This window comes from Galleria mellonella, unplaced genomic scaffold (genome assembly GCF_026898425.1).
Source record: "Galleria mellonella isolate WM207_F2 unplaced genomic scaffold, CSIRO_AGI_GalMel_v1 utg173, whole genome shotgun sequence".
Lineage (NCBI taxonomy): Eukaryota > Metazoa > Arthropoda > Insecta > Lepidoptera > Pyralidae > Galleria > Galleria mellonella.
In genome coordinates this window covers 2,786,985-2,807,603 of record NW_026442016.1, presented here as the reverse complement: position 1 = coordinate 2,807,603, position 20,619 = coordinate 2,786,985, and the positions used below count along the sequence as shown (strand labels likewise).

Sequence of the window (20,619 nt, the reverse complement as noted above, 5' to 3'; positions counted from 1 at the left end):
CTTCACTGGTGCCCCGCCGGTGTATACCGATAGCGCGGGTGGGGTTACCATTCCATTATCATCCATTAAAAAAAATGTCTCGTTCAGCCATGTTTTTTGTCACGTTTTCAACCAACTTTAGGCAATATTTTTTTAACCAGTTATTTTGATTTGGGAATTAAATTACTGAATAGATTTTGATAAAATTTCTACGGAACCAGTCTGTACATATATCCTTTCAGATAAAAAGAGAAATTTTCGGATTCGGTTGAAAGTTCACGATCAGAAAATTATCCATATTACCTGCCAAAGACGAGTATCAGTCCTCTTAATAATACTACCTATCCTATCCTACTAATAAAAATATTAAAATATGTTTGTTATTGTCATTTGTACGTTATTTATTTAAATAATATCACCAATAAATAAGTATATTTATTGGTGAACGGTTGTGGACAGTTTGATATTATACATTGATTTTCGCTCGTTGTTATACAAAAGACATCAACGTTGGTATGTACCTAGTAAAATTATTTAAATTTTTGAATTTAAAACTGGAAGTTGTGCATGCACATGTACATTTACTTAGTATTTATTCAGCAACAAGCAATATTTTGCTCCGCAAATATCCACATCGGCTTCAATCATGACAATATTGGCTTAACACGAAATTATAATTCTCGATTGAACAGAAATATATCAAAATCGGTTCAGTATTGGCGTAGATAACGCGTAACATACATACAAAGAAAATATAGACGAATTGACGAACGCCTCGTTTTGGAAATCGCTTAAAAATATATTAGTTTATATTGGACTGTAAATTTTGCTTACAGAAATATAGAACAAGTGGGATTAAATATCACGGTCTGAGGGTTAAAATGAAATGAAATTTATTTGCCAGAAACATTGCAGATAAGATGTTTCATTTGTCAAGTTTACAAGATATCCATTATGTTTCGTCACATATTCCGTGTCCGTTATACACGGTTCCGTGTAAATACAAATTAAATAAGTATATTCAATCTATCGATCTAAACATATCTACGTATTTACTAATTTTAATTTGTAATAAATATATTCTAATATTTTAATATTTACCTTGATATATATTTAATTAAATAAACAACAATGATACCATAAAGCCATATATATTATAAAAATCTTGAAAAATCAGATAGTAATGAAGGCAAATTTAATGTTGATTTAATTCTAAAGTTATCCGTACACATAAAAAATATTTTCCATATTCATTATAAATATTCTCTTATCTTTAAGTGCGTCACTCCAATTTCTAGTAAAACCGTATGTGTGTGAAATGAACTATATTTACATAAACCATTCAATATTGTTCTATATACGAAACGACATCCGTTACAAGTATTTTATAAAGCGGTTACTGTTATGCCACTTTATGAAGTATCATTATTTACATGCTACTTTATCCGCGTAATCACAGAATACCCAGAAAGAAAGATACTAAAAAGTATATTGGGGCAAAAACACTACTACAAACAGGCGAAACTAGTGAGCATAAAGCTGAATTTGAACATTCCAGATCGTTTTCGATTATATGGTACCAGATAAAAATATTATATACTTTTTCGGGGGTTTATGCATAATCAATAATACATTTTTATGTCAGAATAATGCATACCACTTTTAATACCCCTAGACTATGCAGATGGCATTAAATAAAGCATTATTTTACATGTTGTGAAATATCCTATTGACAAATCGTGATTTGACACCGTAATACATTCATTACACAAAAAGACAATTGGGTATATATTTTTTATTAGATAAGGCTGTAGCTTCCTCTCGGCAACAAGAATATTTAATGCATAATAATGCCATTTTGTCAATTTGACCTAGAGATAATCCATGCAGTATTTTTTATCCTTTTTAAACATTGGTATTTTATCAAATATATGTAGTAATATCATTACTTCTAAGCGATAGAATGAATCTTTCATTTTTATCAAAAAATGTTTCTTTAATATACGTTCTTTTTAGATTTGATTGTTTTTTAAAGTAAATTTACATTATCAGGCGTCATATTCAGTGTCTAAAACTAATCTACTATTAATATGTACTCGTGGTAGTAATGTGTCGAATATATATAAATAAGAATATATAAGAACGCTGATTGACTGACTGCCTGACCCATATATCAACGCTCAGTTGAAACTGCTGAATCTGGAATTTAAAAATTTTACAAAAAGGTTTTTTTTATGTAGTGTAGGTGAATAATAAGAAACGAGTTTTAAAATTTAATAACCATAAAGGGCTAAAACTTTCATAATCCACGCGTACAAAGTAGCGGGCAAAAGTTAATTCATAATATTATAGCAAAGAAAAATACCTACTTTTTGTAAACTTCATTCATTTCTTGGTCTCCCCATAAAGACTTGAAGTTTTTAGTTAGTTGCTTTGACAGTTCTAAACATATGAAGTGGTATTTTAAGTGATGAAATGTTTGTATTTCTTTATCTTCTGCTTATGGTAATCAGATTATATTTCTCTTTGATGTTTGGTTGCTGCTCGTAATTTTAATAATGAGTTGGCGATTTTTTATTAAAAAAAAAATTATTGATTCGCCTATTTTTTTGTGCATGTTTCGTAATATTTTCGCTAATACTGAACCGATTTTGATAAGGTTTACTCGCGTGTTAGTCCTAAAATAATCTTGTAATAATTGCAGATTTTTTGTTTTTTAAAGTACAATAACAAAATAGCTTCTAGACACTTAGTTTCACGTCCTTTTTTATACCACAAATATGGCAAACAAGCATGTAGCCCGTCAAATGGGAAATGGTCACTGTAGCCTATGGACGCTTGCGACGGGTTTACTACGGGTGTTACGTGCGTATTAATAATATATTAATGGTCTAATAAACAACTTGTTGCTTATTATGTTTTTATTAGTATTAGATAGATAATAGAGACTTTAAAGAACTAATTTATTAACTAAGTAACAAATCTGCATGATGAGAACACTCAATTAGTTAATTTAGTCCTTGAGTCTATCTATTGTTATTTTACATTTTACAATCACTACCTAAGTTAAGTACAAGCGTTCTACTCACGGTTCACTCTAAGAATGCTCTAAAACCCAAAACACAGGAGCAACAGTGGAACACTGGTTTCACACGCGATATAATTATTATAAACAAACGAATGGTAACAAATCCGTAAAAGGAACACTGCTAGTCATCGTTTCTGTAGTTTAAACAACTTGCTATTATCGGGGTCCGACTTAGGGACCAGAGGGTCTACCATGAAATATTTTCTATAAATTCGGGGACGAACGAATACATGCCGTTTAAAATTATTAAAAATGTCTAAATATTGTTCCTCTGGATTATTAGGATAGGATTTATGATGAACGAAACGTTAAGCTCCATTTACTGGGTCGATTTTGGTACGAACAAAAACACGAAATTTGGCCCGAAAATTCGGAATTTCATTTCATGGTAGACCACCCGACAACAGTGTCGCTGTTATTTTTTGCTATGCCATCAGTATGTGTTTACTCAATTGCCAATATTAGTTTAAAAACAAAAACTGTGAGACTGCTTACTATTTAATACTGATTGTGTTACGATTAAAGCTGTTCTATGCTGGAAATAGTAAATAAGTACTTGTTTAAAAATATTACTATTTTGACCGTGTCAATCGTTGACATTAGCAATTGTTAGGTTTATGTCACATAACAGTATGCTGATTATTTTTATCACCTATTAAATTTCTGCAAGTAGGAACAGATGTTTATGCGTTCGCGCTTTCTATTACCTTCAGAGTTTTTTAACTATTAATAATAAAAAAACTTTATGTTACTGAAATTTATTAAACAGGAGCTTATTTTACCCAACTTAAAAGGAAATAAATGTTTGAGCATAATGTTATAAGTACATAGAATTTAGAATTTTCCATGTATAAGTGTTAGCATCTCTGCCATGTGTTTATGCAAAATTAGACCAACATCTCTTACCTACTCAATGTGATCGAAGTTGGTGTTTTTGTAAAATATACTTTTAAGTATATTTTACAAAAACACCAACTGTTTTATTTATCTACGAATAAAAAGTTTTACCTCGAGTTTTGTGTGTTCTTGCAGACACTTTTTATATATAATGTATAAAACATTAGTATATATGTTAGCAATATTCTGATCTTTAGTCTAGTGTTACCTAATTAATTAATCGTTATAATTTATACTTAATTATAGGTGTTTTTACATAAATTATGATCTAGATAGATTCGACAACAGCATAAAATAAACTTATCTACTTCTGTATTTTTTTTTACTCCATTTAACATTTCAGTTTTTCAATAAATAAATAAGAAAATAAAAATTCAATATTAATATCTGTACAGAGGCATAACATTATAGTCCTCAGTAATGGCGAAGTATGAAGGCTACCATTATGAGTTACTGAATATATGATAGCATTTTATCCTACCAATAGGCATTTTCAGACTAATAAAAAACTGGCTCTGCGACATACACAATAGTATATAATTTCTGTGTCCATAATTTACTATAACAAATGGTGATAGCAGAGGATGTGACCCAAGTGTTATTTCTAAATTAAGGTCCTATCCAATCAGTGGTTGCACTGATCACGAATGGTTGACACGGTGATACGGGATTCGTCATGGTGATGGCGACAAGCCCACATAATCCCCACCCTCCGCAGTCGCTGAGAGTGCGTGTGTTCGACGCAAATTATGCCAGTGCATTTTAAGCCGCGCTTGTGAATCCAATTCTATACAATATGAGTGAGGTGACGCGCCGAAAGCGTCCGTGTTCTAGTGTTTACGGGTTTAACCATAAAAAATATCGCCATCACACGTCTACGTCGGTCTCCTACAGTCATCCCACAGTTTTAAATGTGATACAAACCATAAATATTACAGATCTCGGTAAGTTTTAAACAAATACTTTTTTGTTTTAGCTTCGCACCCTGTGCGAAAACGAAGCGAAAAATATCAACCTCAATATAGTTAGACTGAGGTTTAGTGCACATGATATTAATACCAATGAAGAAATATGTCCAGCTGTCTTCTCAGAACCAATTCACAATATGAGTAAGTATACCTAAAATAGTTTATATTTATTAATTTCGATATCTTTGTTGTTTGATAACGTTCCATAGATAGGTATTTGTTGTTGGTACTGTAGTCGATTCTATATTGGTTTTTTATTTGGTGACAGTGGAAACATACAAAATATTTACTCAAAACGTTTTCATTTCAATCCATATTACAGGAAGTACCTGTCTACTAAGTTTTCGTTGGGTATTGGAATAGAAAAAAAAAAAACATTTTTGTATTACATGTACAAACGATTAAATCTTACTTAATAGTTTGCAAGCTTTTTACAGTAATACACATAAATATATCACGTACAACTCGCAGAATAAATGATAAAGATAGGACAGTTTTTACAATACTCGTATCTCTTATATATTCAGCTACAAAACCATACAAAATTAGTAATCACCGTGGTATGATGTGCTGAAATAATCTTCCCGCTTCTCAGCATTTGTAATAACATGTTTCTACAGCGCTTATTTTCACTAAAACCTTATACTACCTTATATTAACTAAATTAAATCACTGTTTGTTGTTATTTGGTTACATTTATTTTGTATAATGCCGCTACCATTAATACGTATGTGACTGCTAACACTCAAAGATTGACTGCCAATATTACTAACGTACAAGAACCTTTTGAACAAAATTGCAGTTGTAGATTGATAGCTAATATGGAAGGTAATAACAGGAGGATTTTATTCCTTTATTATCGCCACCGATTCATGAATACCTAATAAATGTTTTTTGTAAGTGGCACAATATGAATTCTCTTTTCGTTTCGTCTTACGATGAAACGTAGTCATTGTTTATTCTCTACTCCGTCATCACACGGAGATGACATGACCTGTATTACAGCAAAAAATATTATCATGTTCATAATTTTACATTTGTATCATACCAAGGAATGTACAGATAAAATAATGTTATTGGTTGCGTCATCTATCGCATCATACAAATTTACCGCGTTATAATATTTGTAGTGTATTGACACGACGATCAACACTACTTCCTTTGTTTCCTATTCCTTTGGTACACGTACGAGCGATAAAGACCTTTTGTTGTTCTTTCATGTTGAAAGCTATAAAGTTCGCCCGTGCGGTGGCGCGACAGTTGACTCCTTTACCTTCTCTTTTCTTTACCAGAAAGTCGTGCTAATCCTCCGCGCAAATACAGTTCACTTAAGTTTTAGGTACCCACTCTATACCTACATCGCACCGCATTTTTATTCACTCGCACCACCACACACCACAGTTATAATAATATTTTAACTCACTTACTTGTTATTATAAAGTCTGTCATCATAATTTATTGTGGAATATCACTTGCATATCATCTCTAATTTTTCGTTTCATTATCTAGTTTGTAATTACAATAACGTAATTATTATTTAAGACTAATACATGTCAAAATTAGCTTATCCAGCAAATATGTCATTGCCCCTTATCGGGATAAAAACTGTCCTATCTTTGAAGTTGGAGCAAATACTACACATTTATAAACTTTCACTAAAATCGTCATCAATCATTTCGTAAAATGGATTTCTATTTTTATATCCTACTTACTAGCTTTTATCCGCGACTCCGTCCGCGTGTCCGGGATACGTTTACTGACCGAGGTAAAAAGTAGTTAAACCTTCTCCATCCTATATAGTACATGTATACCAAATTTCACAGTCATTGGTTAAAGCGTTAAGGTGACATAATGTAACAAACAAACACACGCAATTTGACATTTATGATATTAGTAAGGATTGGAAAATTCGATAAGGATGAATATCATGGATGTTTGTTACTCTTACACACAGACACTACTGAACGGATTTGAATGAAATTTGGTACACGGGTTTTTTTTATACAACTTAGAATGGCAAACAAGCTAACGGCCCACCTGATGGAAAGTGGTAACCGTCGCCTATAGATATGAGCAGTACCATGGACATAACAGAGTATACTGTTTCGCCCATGATACCTCCCATGCGTTGCCATTCCTGAGGACTCAGGTGTTATTCCTCTGTACCCTGTAAATTTACGCCATATCCCATCCTTCAAACCGAAACACAGCCATGCAAACACAACTGCTTCACGGTAGAAACACGAATGGGACAGAGGTAATCAAGTAATCGACTTTTGTACAAAGTCTCCCTCGGGTAGGTTATACCATAATTTAATATGCGCTATATTATATTTTATATACTGATTCACACGGCCAAACCCGCTGTTTGTTGCTAGTATTACAATATATCGTTTGTTTCATTGATTGATATATACATGAAATATAGGTATTTACTTTCAAATGTAATTGTTAGTTCATTTTATAACAATTTTTTTACATTTTTACTAATAGGATAAATGTTGAAAAGTCCTACCATAGATTATAATCTTAGATTATATAGATAGATAGTCTCCATAGAAATGCTTCAAGCCAAACGGGTCAACTGTTTCATACAATTTTGCGTGATAAATAGTTATGAGTGATTTCTTTATAATTTCCATATGTATTTTGTCTTATAAATTCTGCATCTTTTTTTTTAATGCGTAAACACAGTTATTTTATTTATTAAACAATACTTCTAGATACATTTTCTGCTAATTTAACGATTAGCTGACAAAAAGCTGACCTGTTTTTGAGATTCGATGCTCTATCTATATAATCTAAGATTATAATAAAGTTATCGTATAAATAAATACATACTTGTAAGTACATGTCACACCTGTCATCCATTAGCATAGCGAAAGAATGGAACTCCAAATACTCACAGGTTACTAATACTTTTTTTCAGCACATCCACCTATTAGATTTGAACCCCTTATTTCTTATGTAATACTATAACCGATGTCTCCGTATCTTTTTCTCTGTCAGTATTAATTTATCACTGTGATCGTACAAATTATCTTATACATATCTTTAAGCATTTTCTCTGTTTATGTTAGTATATAAATAGATATAGTATTATACATATTTTATATCTGTACTAAAATTGTTTTTTTTTTTTTAGAAAGTGCAGCTACGAATGATTTGAAAATATGCCGCATTAGCCGTAGTTGTGGCCGGCCCAGAGGTGGGGATGACGTCTATATTTTTGTGGAAAAAGTGAATAAAAGTATGTACCTTTATACGTCTTAGAAATAAGTGAACCTTCTCTCTATCTGACTGATTCATTATTTGACAAATAGCATTCTTCATTTATGTATTTGTTTATTTTTTGTTAATTTGTTTTTATTCTGTCTGTAATTTTTTGTTCTAGTATTAGGTATATATATACTGACAGCATACTGATGCAGTGGATTATGAACAACCGATGATCATATTAAAACAAGCTGACAGCCCACCAGATACAAAGTGGTAACCGTTAAGGTTATCATTCTTAAGACTAGGGTGTTTTTTTTTGATGGGTGAAAATGGTATGGTAACCCCGCCTGCGCTAACGGAATACGCTGGCGGAGCACCAGTAAAGGGTGATCGATGACAATGAAAACAGGCCAGTTAGCCCATCATGATAAATTCATCAGGAATTAACCATGATAGTTTCCAGGGGGAACCGCGAGGACGTCGACCTGGTTGGGTATATTGCTAGCAATGGGATTCTCAATCTCCATTACTAACAAGCCCTTTCCCCCCAAGACTAGGGTGTTATGCCACTGTGGTTCTATACCTACCCACTAATTTTCTATTGTATTTCACCTTTCAAACCGTAAACAGCCTTTGTATGTTAGATTTCAGTTTATATTTAGGTATTTTAATACCTGCATAAGAAAATCAAATGTGTTAAAATTGTATGTGTAACTGACATATGCAACTTTATTTCAGGTAGAATAATATTTTTTTGTCTGTGATAGAGAAAGATAGCTTAACAGTAATGTTTCTGCAGCACTAATTATTTGTTTTGTTTTTTTTTTTTTTAAGAAAACATTAAGATTCGGTTTTTTGAGGTTTCTGAGAGCGGGGAAGAAGTGTGGAGTGCCTTCGCACATTTCTTAGAGAGCGACGTCCACCACCAGTACGCTATCGTCTTTAGGTAAAGTATAGGGTTATAAATGTTTTAGAATTACATCGTGTTATGTGAAAAAGTTATCTTAAGTTCCATGAGTTGTGCGCTGCAATTGTAATTCGTAAGTTTTCATCTTTACAATGTAAATGTAAAAATCCTATCATTACAAAATTAATACAGGTATATGTAATTAAACCCTGAAATACTGTTATATCTTTTGTGCCATGTAATCACAGTTGTTTCATGGTAGACATATGAGTGTTACAGAAGTACTCAAATGGATGACTTTTATACAAACTCTCTCAAAATCAGTCAAAGTTGATTAAAATTAAGGAGCTCCATGTCCACGTGTGATAAGTATACGAATGTCACAATATACATTTTGTTTACAGGACACCCCAGTATAAGGATCCGTATATAACAGTCGATGTGAAGGTGTGCATAGAACTGGTGCGACCTCTAGACGGCAGGACGAGCGACGCTAAAGAATTCACTTATAAAGCGGAACAGGCTTTCAAACAGAGTAAAAAACGGAAGGCCAACTCATCGTACTCGTCGCTCAGTTCCAATAGTACGTTATTTTTACTTTAATTCTTCTAATAACATATTACTTTTCTGGCAATATACTTCTGTTTTAGTCAATTCTCTTATTTTTCCCCATAAAAGTTAAACAAACCATCGACGTAACTAACGTATGTATGTATGTGAATAATAGTCAACTTATTTTATATAATTATTAATTTTATGCTTGTATGGGTGATGGACGTGTATATATTGTATATATGTATGTATGCATTGGATATATTCTAGGATGACCTTCCACTAGAGCGACCTCAAATCCGTTGTAAGGAGTCAGTGGATGTAAGTGGCTAGAGATCGTTCCTTATGGTAGTCTAATTGGGGAGGCCTATGTTCATCAGTATACAAATATTGGCTGAAATAATGATATCTATTGCTACAAAAATATGTTAGATTAGCCAATGTTTAAAATACTGTTTGAGTCAATGACCTAAACAGTAAGGCGTATGTGTTATAAAGTGGCTTATCACATGCTTCACAATGGCGGCTTTACCATGTGCTATTTCATATAGAAATAGTTTGAGTCGAAATTTGTAGATTGGTTACAATACAACAATACAGCACTTAGAGTGCAAATTTAAAAGTGTAGGAATAAAAATAAGTAATGAATTCAATAGGATTTAATTACTATATAAATACGACTTAATGAATTTCATTATGCATAAAATATTTAGTACTAACCACCCGCCCCGGCTTCGCACGGGTAAATAGATCTGTGTTCTTTTCTTTTAATAAAATACAGCTGATAATGTAGCTTTCTATATGTAAAAAGATTATTCAAAATCGGTTAAGATTTTTTTTTACAAACAAAAAAACAAATCTTTTCTCTTTATAATACTAGCTTAATTCGTCCGCGCGAATTTGGCCATAAAGTATCGTATGTGCTAAATTAGGATATAACCTATTCGATGTACCTTTATTTCAAATCTATTCAGCACCGTGAAGTAATAATAATAGATAATAGAAGTAATAATAAGAATAAGATGCGTTTAGAGCAGTATAAAGTACATATTACATTGTAGATACAACCTTACAATTTTATCATATTTTTTATGCAACCTAGAATGGAAAACAAGCCGAAGGCCCCCCTGATGGAAAGTGCTGACCGCCGCCTATAGACATGAGCAGTACCATGTACATAACAGAGTATACTGTTTCGCACATGATTCCCCTCATGCGTTGTCATTCCTAAGGACTCATGTGTTATTCCTCTGTACCCTGTAAATGCACTGCCATATCCCACCCTTCAAACCGAAACACAGCCATGCAAACAACTGCTTCACGGTAGAAACACGAATGAAACAGAGGCGCCCAAGCAAACGACTTTTGTACAAATATTACTCGAAATAAATGACTAGTGTTATATAAGGGATATCCGCGGACCTGTTACCTGATTATTTGGTCACTTCTTTCGTTTCGATATACGTATTATGTTTTATATTTTACTAGTTTTTACCTGCGACTTCGCCACACGACTGGGTTATGTTGATTGACTAAATAGTAGCTATATCCTTCTACATCTCAAATGTTAATATGGTACATGTAAGCGTATACATATATAAATCGTATTTATTGCTGGCAAAACTCTCCTTATGAGGAAGGCTTATATTCAAAAGTGGGTAGTTATCGGCTGAAACGATAATGATAAGCGTTATATCAAATTTCATAACGACTGGTCGAGCTATAAACGTACTCGTACTAAGAGGTAACAAACGAACACTTTTTCATTTATTATATAAGTAAGTGTTAAAACTATTAATGAATAAATTAACATTTGACATCGTTTGCTATTCTGACATTAAAGCTAATAATAGATTTTTCGCTTCTAGTACTACTACTTCGCTTTCGTAGTGCAAAAATTGGACTACAAATAGTTTTTGATCGTACAGCCACGTGTCCATTTATAGAACCCGATTTCTCACAAATTTTGATATTTACATTATAGTAGGTTTTTATGATCTAATACTTCATAGTAGTCGAATTCACACAAATTCATAATTTGAAATTTTTATAAAAAGCAACACCTGAGTTTCTCGACCTTGCTTTTTAGCTGTAATTGCATTCCGAATGCATGGTACAGTCATATAAATTAATATTAAAAAATGCTTAAATTCAAGCATACTTGAATAAATATATTCTTTTTTTAATAGTAGGATGTCAGAGTTTGTTAGTTACCTCTTGTTCTATTAACGATTCAATTGTCCCAACATTTGGTATATACGTAGTATATATTTAGGTTGAAAAAATATATAGGCTGCTTCTAATTATGTCTCCGATAAAGGGGGAAGGGAATATTAGTATTGGGGAAGTTAATCTTCCACCCTGGAAATTATCATGTTTAATTATTAGTGAAATATGTCCTCGTCCTTCGTTCTCGTCCATTCATCTTCCTCTAGTACCTACCCCTGACATGTGTACTGTTGATATAGACGGGTATGTCATCCCATTATCCATTAAAACAATTTTTCCCGCACTATTAGCATACCTCAATCACGCGAACGAAGTCACAGGTAAAAGCTTACATTGTAGTGACGTGGTGTAGGTGATTTCATTGTATTTTTTACACGTTAGAATTAGCAGATAACAAAAAGTACTCAGTGCTCTAAAGCACTTCAGACACTAAAATATGTTAAATATAGAACAAAATTATCAGAATCCATTGTGCACACTACGCAATCATAAACATACGATGTATGGCCGTGAAATGTAGCAAAGGAAAAATGATTATAAATAATTTTGATCTCCTTAAACGATAGTAATTTAGTTGTGTGCTATTTAAACTATTTCTTTTTAATTAAATTTTATCGGCTCCCAAAAGAAGCTTTTGAATGCGTCCTTTTTTTATGGCTCTTACACGATTACGTTCCCAATTTTGAACTGATTTTTCCAATTCTTTTTGTAGTCTATTGTTTGGGTTTAATTCAAATTGGTTTTTTTTTTGCACAGAAAAATACTGGGCGTTTATAGACACGTAATTACTCGTTCTAAATTTAAATATTTTCAATCTGTCTACGAACATCTCGTCATTAAAAGGTTTATGTCGTTTTTTTTTTTGTGAAATATTTAATTATCCAACTTTAATTTTATATAAAAGACTGTCGTTACGTTGATTAGGTCTTACTACTTAAATTTCTTGAATTATACTCAGGCAAGTTCACTGAGTTTCCGAATTCAATTCGAGATATACTGTTGAGTTAAAGTACCAAACCAATATATAATTTGAGTATATCACTCCACTAGATATTACATACATTATAACGAATTTGCACATAATTCGGTCGGACGGCGTTACCCGTGTTAGTTTTAAAATTGTTCTAGGAAGACATACGTTAACAGGTTATAAATAGACCGATTCCTCGATGTTTACATTACTTTTGATATAAATATTGTTGTATAATGTCCTCTTTGAATATGTATGTAAATAAAAATACAGTTTGTAAGCGCATCACATCAGAATGGCTGTGCCTATTTGGTTAAACCCTTTTTGTTGTGATTATTAAGATAAGATATGTGTGAAAGACAATGTTTGATACATAGTTGATAAAAAAGTGAAAAATTACACCCGTGCTTATACGTAGGTGAGAAGCTCGTTTAAAATACAAATAGAAGGGTTTCCTGGAAAATACAAGTAAACTTTTAAGATAGAATAATTGATATTTCACAATATCATCTTAATTTTTTTTATTTATTATTACAAAAATTCAGAAACACTTGTACTTCTAATTTCAATGTCATAGTGTTTCGTGACCTCAAAAGTTAGAAACAGTTTTTTTTTATACAATTTAGAATGGCAAACAAGCTGACGGCCCACCTGATGGAAAGTGGTAACCGTCGCTTATAGACATGAGCAGTACTATGGACATAACAGAGTATACTGTTTCGCCCATGATACCCCCCATGCGTTGCCATTCCTGAGGACTCGGGGTGTTATTCCTCTGTACCCAGTAAATTCACGTTGTTGTAAATAACAAGCCATAAATAGAACGCACTCGGCAACGACAACAACGCATTGTTCTAAAAAATTTACACATGAGAATTAGCTTCTTAAGAGCCATTATTTTAAATGTTCATACAGAGATTCTTAAATTATATTTAACACCAGCCGTTTCCCGTGGCGTTGCCCGTTTCTAACTTTATATCATTCCCATTGTAACTCTTCATAAGTCCGTTTTTATATTGTATTATATACTTAAATGGATAATTACGTACCTAATATCTTCATAAAGTTTCAGCCAATTGAACTGATCTAGGTATTATTTTATATCATTTTATATGATTCTTTAGAATGATATAACTTTTTTATTTATTAAGCGATTGAAATAAACAATAAATGTTAAATGAAGTAAACCGCAACGCATCAATGAAAACCGCATTAAAATCGATTAATCCGTTTCTGAGATTAGCGTGCACAAACGTACAGACAAACAGACAAAAATTCTAAAGAATCATTATTTTGGGTTCAACTGCGTTCATAAAAGCTCTCCTATAATAGTTTTCCTTATATATAATATCTTCCATGTACAGACAGCGACCAGTTACGCTATTTTATTATATGTATTGGTTTGATAAGTGATGCAGAAGGTGTTGGATTAATGTTATTTTGTTTACATTCACTACAAGAGCTTACACAGATTACCGAGTATCGAAGGACGCTCTTTTGTGTTAGCCGATTTGCATGAACATATGCGTTGCCTGCAATACTACGTTGTATTATGACAAAAATATATACCGAAAATAAATAAAATGACAGAAACCAGTAGCTGGTGAGATTGAGTACCGCGAAATAACATTCAACTAAAAATGTTACGTAAACATTGTTGGTTTTTGGTTCTGAAAACTGCGTACTTAGGCACCTTTGTCCCATTCGTGATTCTACCGTGAAACTGTTGTTTGCATGGCTGTGTTTCGGTTTAAAAGGTGGGATATGGCAATGCATTTACAGGGTACAGATGAATAACACATGAGTCTTTGGGAATGGCAACGCATGAGGAGTATCATGGGCGAAACAGTATACTCTGTTATGTCCATGTACTACTCATGTCTATAGGCGGCGGTCAGCACTTTCCATCAGGTGAGCCGTTAGATTGTTTGCCATTCTAAGTTGCATAAACAAAATCAATGGTACGTTATGACTTTTTTAATAGATGAAAATGGCATAGTAACTGTGTTTTTGTTTTCGGCATATACTGATAGGGTACTAGTGAGGGATTGTGAGGATGAAAGTTGCTCATACAGCTCATCGTGACGAATTTCCCAAGAATTAACCACGATGGTTTCCAAGGAGAACAGCGTGGAGGTCGACTTGGAGGATATATTAGTAGTAAAGGGGCTATTAGTGCCCATTCTTAAATTGCTAGTAATGGGGACTAACAGCCCCATTGCAAATAAGTCGCTTTTCCTGCACACGTGGTTGGTTGAGGTACTCTATAGTGTTCTAACTAATGGTCAATCTGGTTTATGTAGAGAGAGACAGCCTTCACCAATCGGCTCTAATGAAATACATCTTTATAACGTCGTTATAAGGGCTCATTTTAAATGATAATAAAAATGTGAATATTCTGTTGCGATGTGACTTTGCAATGTTATTTGTTTCAGGTGGCTCTATAAAGAGCATCGGCGATGTTCCGGCTACAGTCATGTTTGTGAATAGCGTGAGTACCAACCCTACATTATGTAACTAATTTCAAATAGCCCAAAACTTGATGAAATTCTAGCAGCTGTATAGGCTTTTTCGACACTATTTCATAATAAAGTTCATTTTAAATAATCGCGTACCAAACTTAACTATTTTTATTTCATGAAACAATTTGATGCTTACTTTGCAAAATTAATTGTTGGTGAAATTAATGTGCAACTAGTTTTATGATTTTCAATATATTAATTAAACCTAATATGTATTATATTTTCTTATTGGTCAAAACTGTTATCTTCTGATTAGTGGCCAACCGTGCCTCTTGCTACGCCAAGTAGCGTCTACCTATTCTCAATATAATTATGAATTAACGATATTCATAGTATTCATACATATATCATTTGTATTGCGCTCTTTGAATAATAATAATACTAATAAGTTTTTGTAGTTGAGTTTGTTTGCCATCTCTCCTTCTTAAAATATGTGAAATTTGTTTAAAAAAAAGAATTGAATTTAGTCCTTAGGAATAACAGTGCTGGAGGGGTACTATGAGCGTCACAGTGTATTCTTTGGTAGCCATCGTGATATTTATATTCATACATGGTGACGATTACCAGTTTCTATTAGGTGGGCTTTAAATCGTTTATTATTCCAAATTGTATAAATTTTACTTATATAAAAATAGAGGAATGATTTTGACACTATGTTTATTCTATCAACCCTATAAGGAACATAACGTGAATATAGTATAAACTTGTGTAAATGTATGTAAAGAAAATCAATACTAGAAATAAATACTCAATTCAGACTACAATGCGTTTATACATAAACAGTTTTTGTTTATTGCATCGGATGTGTATATTTTAAGTAATATGTGGTTTACTAAATAATTATGTCATTGTGACTAATAATTGTATGTATACATACACCACATCAATACGCTACTCGTTTGTATTTAAAAACTTAACAATTTTAACCTATTTCCACCTCCAAAATACATTTGTAGATGAGTTTTTTTCTCTTTAAATAAAATATTGTTTTAATGATGGTCCTGTTATAGTCAAAAACGCTTGGGGATTCCGTATTGGATGACTACATTGACTGTTTTAATAATAGGAATAGAAAAAATATTTATTTGGCATTTGACATTACACGTACGTGTACTTAAATATTTCAGTAAATACCGAATAGGACTCCCTCCCACTCAGTATATGCTGTGGTGTTTGGATATACCACAGCGTTGATTTCTAGTGGGCTCATAACAAGAAATAGCGTTCATATATTCGTTAAAATTATATAAAAAAAAATGCAAAAGTGAGTTATTCAAATACACTTATTGTTCATAGTACTCCTGTGTGTTCAATTATAATATATATACATTTATGAATTGTATGTATACAGAGGTAATATATGTTAATATTTACATGTTACTAATTAATGCTTTTTTATATTTTAGCAAGCAAACAACTTATGTGAGGATGACAACAAATACGACCTTAAAATGTCTACATTCCAGACCGTAAGTTAAACATTATTTACTAAAGCATTATTATATAGTTTTTATTGTTAGAATAGTGTTGTGAATCCATGAATCCGAGAGACGCGTGTTAGTTCACACTCTGCTTTGTTAGATTTAAATATGCTCCGCAAATTGCGGGCAATGCTAAAACTAGTATATATTATGTATGTATTTTTATTTAGTACTATACAATTCTAGCAGTCGCCTAGTCATTATGCTAGGAAATTCTGTGAATGATGAATCATACAATGAACATCTGGGCGTATAAACTAGAACCTCCATACACCCAGACTCGAGCGAATTTAAAAAAGTTCATTTACTAAATTTGCCTGATCCGCAATTGAACCTGGGACATAATTTACATAAAACAACTTCCCCATGTTTATATATAATGTATTCTAGCTAGTCAATGCATTCCGTTAAAAAGATTGAAGTAATGACCCTACTTGTACTTTATGTAGTTATATTATAATGAGGATTATGGACATGATTGGGCTAGTTACATCAGTCGCAAATAACTTGCTGTAAATACAGCGTTGCCGAGGTCGACCCAGGAAGCGATGACGTGATGACCTAGACGCATATAAAAAGAATTGGTTCGAGGCAGTGCAGAGCCACAAAGTACAAAATTTTAGAAGATGATATTTTAGAGGAACAGAAAAAAAAGCCGATTTCAATTGTATTAAAACCAGTTATATCGATTTAAAAACTAACCTATTGAACCGGTTTTGATTGAATTTCTATGAAATCTGTAAATATAGGATATATTAATAAAACAAAAGAATCTTCCAAATCGGTTTACAATTGACGAAGTTATGATGTAACATAAAAAAAAAATAAAGCCGAATTGTAAACCTCTTGCTTTTTAAAGTCGTTTAAAAATAGAGGATACTTTTACCAAGTTTAACCAAGGAACAATTTGATAGTATTATTATTGTCGAACGTGATGTCATTCCTGTGATATTGCAAAAATTGACTATACAATAAAACAGTAGGTACGTAGTGTATTGATAATACTTTGTAATAAATCGTGTAGGTACCTACTCAAGTACAAGGCCAAATCAGGATAACGGGAGGCGAATGCGGTCTAGACGCTTATTTAATTGTAATCATCAGCTACTACGGACAGAATTTTAATGAATTGATTAGTTATTTAATGTTCCTTGCGTCTAGGACTTGCATTCGAATGTTCGAATAAATCGGCAATTATTTGAGAATTAATATCCGAATAGTTAATCAGTACCATTCCAATATATTCGAATAATTTTACAATTACATTTCTTATTAATAAAATAAAAGAAAATACACTTAATAAAATTAGTTTTGAATCGAGCGATTTCATCCTTACAGCGTTATCAAAGTGACAAACTAAAAGAGCTAGAATGATATTCTTACACTATGTAGTTATTTTCAATCTTCAGAAAAATCATTGGAGGTGTAATTTCAGTATTAATATAAGTTATTTCATTACTTTCTGCTTGATCTTATTACCGAATTCCGCCAATTGTTACCACTTATAAATCTCGGATATGACGGACGATGCACGCAAATATCTTTTCGTTAAATCTGAAAGAACATGTACTTACATGATCTTACATGGTCTTAGTAATGTCTAAGAACACCTCTTCGTTTCCTTCACAGTTCCTCTCGTTGTTCACGTAGAAAATAGAATTAAATTAAAAATAAAGTAGTCATTTTGCTATGCCTAGTGTTATAATTGAACATTCCATTGCCTTATCTCCTTAATCATTTCGCGAACACTCATTTTTCACGGCTTCTACCATATTTTTCCATTTATTTAAAACCTGAGTTTATTAGATCGTGCTTTTTTTAATGGGTGAAGATGGAATGATAACCCCGTCTGCGCTATCAGTATACGCTGGCGGGGTACCAGTTAGGGATGATAGATGACAATGAAAGCAGGTCAGCTAGCCCACCGTGACGAATTCCTTTAGAATTAACTACAATGGTTTCCAGGGGGAACCGCGTGGAGGTCGACCTGATATGGTGTAATGCTAGCAATGGATCAGATATACCCCATTACTAACAATCCTTTTCTTCCCAGATCGTGCATACTAGAATGCACTTAAATTCTCCAACTTATTTTTTAACATATCTATTGATTTCCTTCATATGATGAAATACTCTATTTATAAAGGGAACAAACTCGTTTGTTATTTTTTTGTTTTTCTTATGGATTATTCGAATATCAAAATCATCGAATATTTGCAAGCTTTACTTACGAGGCATGTTCACCTTTGTTATTTTGCGCTCGTTGTTGTGTTTTGTTTTGCAGTAATTGCGCGTATAAAAGCCAACTCTCTTATTTATCATATTTATTATAAACTAAAACCTTCTACAAATATATTTTAACTATTGCACTGTTTTGACATTTTCTTTTAAATTGATAATTTACTCGAAAGGGGCAAACAGTTCAATACCTAAAATAGGTATATTAAAGGTTTAACGTTTTTATAAATAAGGGGATAATAATGTATATATCTATATTAGATTTTTTTTTATTAGATATAGTTCTTGTGCCGAATAATATTGTTTTTTTTTTTCTTTTCTCTTCTACCCAAAGATTGTATGGAAGAGATTGCTTTAGCGAGAAGACCGGCTTTTTGTACTTCATAAGTGTAATATATTGTTTTTTTTATAATTCTTTAAATAGTGCAATAAAGAGTATATAAATAAATATATATTTATAGTTTATAATATGCAATGATAGATATAATATGTACTATTTAGCAATATAAAAGATTGCAAGCCTTTTAGTAATAAAAATAAAGAACAAGTATTCAAAGTTAATTTAATTTAGAAATCATACTATCACACTATTATATCATATTTATATTTATTTACTTTATATAATGTAATAAAAAAATATTCAACTTTTCTAAATCCATTAATATTTAATTAGTAGCAACTTCGCCGAAACTTCACCAACAATAACAGTGATATGTAATGTAATGACTGCGCGGTTTACTTTACTCGTTTACTCTTGACACCTCAGGGAGGTCTGTTTGACGTTTAGATAAGAAATGTCGCCCTACTATACATTTAACCATTTCACGAAATTATATTCATTATTGCCATTTGGACGTGGTATTCTGAAAGTGCCTTTATATTATTGAAATTCTATATAAATTAGGCTACTGCTTCACAAAATAATATTGTCTGTTTTAATGAAATTTAATGAAGAGAACCAAATTTTGTAGACATTTTTAAAGAAACAAATCTCAACATTAATTTTTTTTTTGTACTACACACTTAATTGCATTTGTACCGCATTGGACATCAGCGACAGCCTATGGTCTGGTCGATTATTCGTTTACAATAACTCTCTGTTGAATATAATGTCCCCAAAAGTTATGCCAGTAGTTGTCACGCTTGGCAGGCGGGTTGACAACCGCAGTTTTTTTTTTTTGATGGGTGAAAATGGTATGGTAACCCCGCCTACGCTAACGGGATACGCAGGCGGAGCACCAGTGAAGGGTGATAGGTGAGAATGAAAACAGGTCAGTTAGCCCATCATGATGAATTCATCAGGAATTAACCATGATAGTTTCCAGGGGGAACCGCGAGGAGGTCGCCCTGGTTGGGTATATTGCAAAGCGACAACCGCAGTTAGACTTTGATGATATTTTAAAAGGAACGCTGCTGTCCATCCCTCGACGATTAAGTTTCCTTAGTTCCTCTTACGACACCCATGGGAAGTGAAGGCGTGGTTCATTCATCCATTATCATCATTTCAGCCATTATCCGTCCACTGCTGGACATAGGCTTCCTCCATAGACTGCCATAAGGAATAGTTCT

General features: G+C 32.5%; 1 protein-coding gene across 2 annotated transcripts in view; it reads left to right on the top strand.

Moving 5' to 3' along the window:
• LOC113515637 (nuclear factor NF-kappa-B p110 subunit) overlaps nt 1–20,619 on the top strand; it is a 49,495-nt gene that overhangs the window by 9,681 nt on the left and 19,195 nt on the right. Inside the window, exons 5-10 of one of the 2 annotated variants that reach the window (XM_052893440.1) lie at nt 4,941–5,073; nt 8,078–8,182; nt 8,986–9,097; nt 9,463–9,641; nt 15,245–15,300; nt 16,738–16,800. In XM_052893440.1, the coding sequence (XP_052749400.1) occupies nt 4,941–5,073; nt 8,078–8,182; nt 8,986–9,097; nt 9,463–9,641; nt 15,245–15,300; nt 16,738–16,800 (648 nt within the window). Of the gene's footprint in view, nt 1–4,705; nt 4,909–4,940; nt 5,074–8,077; nt 8,183–8,985; nt 9,098–9,462; nt 9,642–15,244; nt 15,301–16,737; nt 16,801–20,619 lie in introns of those variants that run through there. The other variant, XM_052893441.1, reaches the window with a different exon arrangement.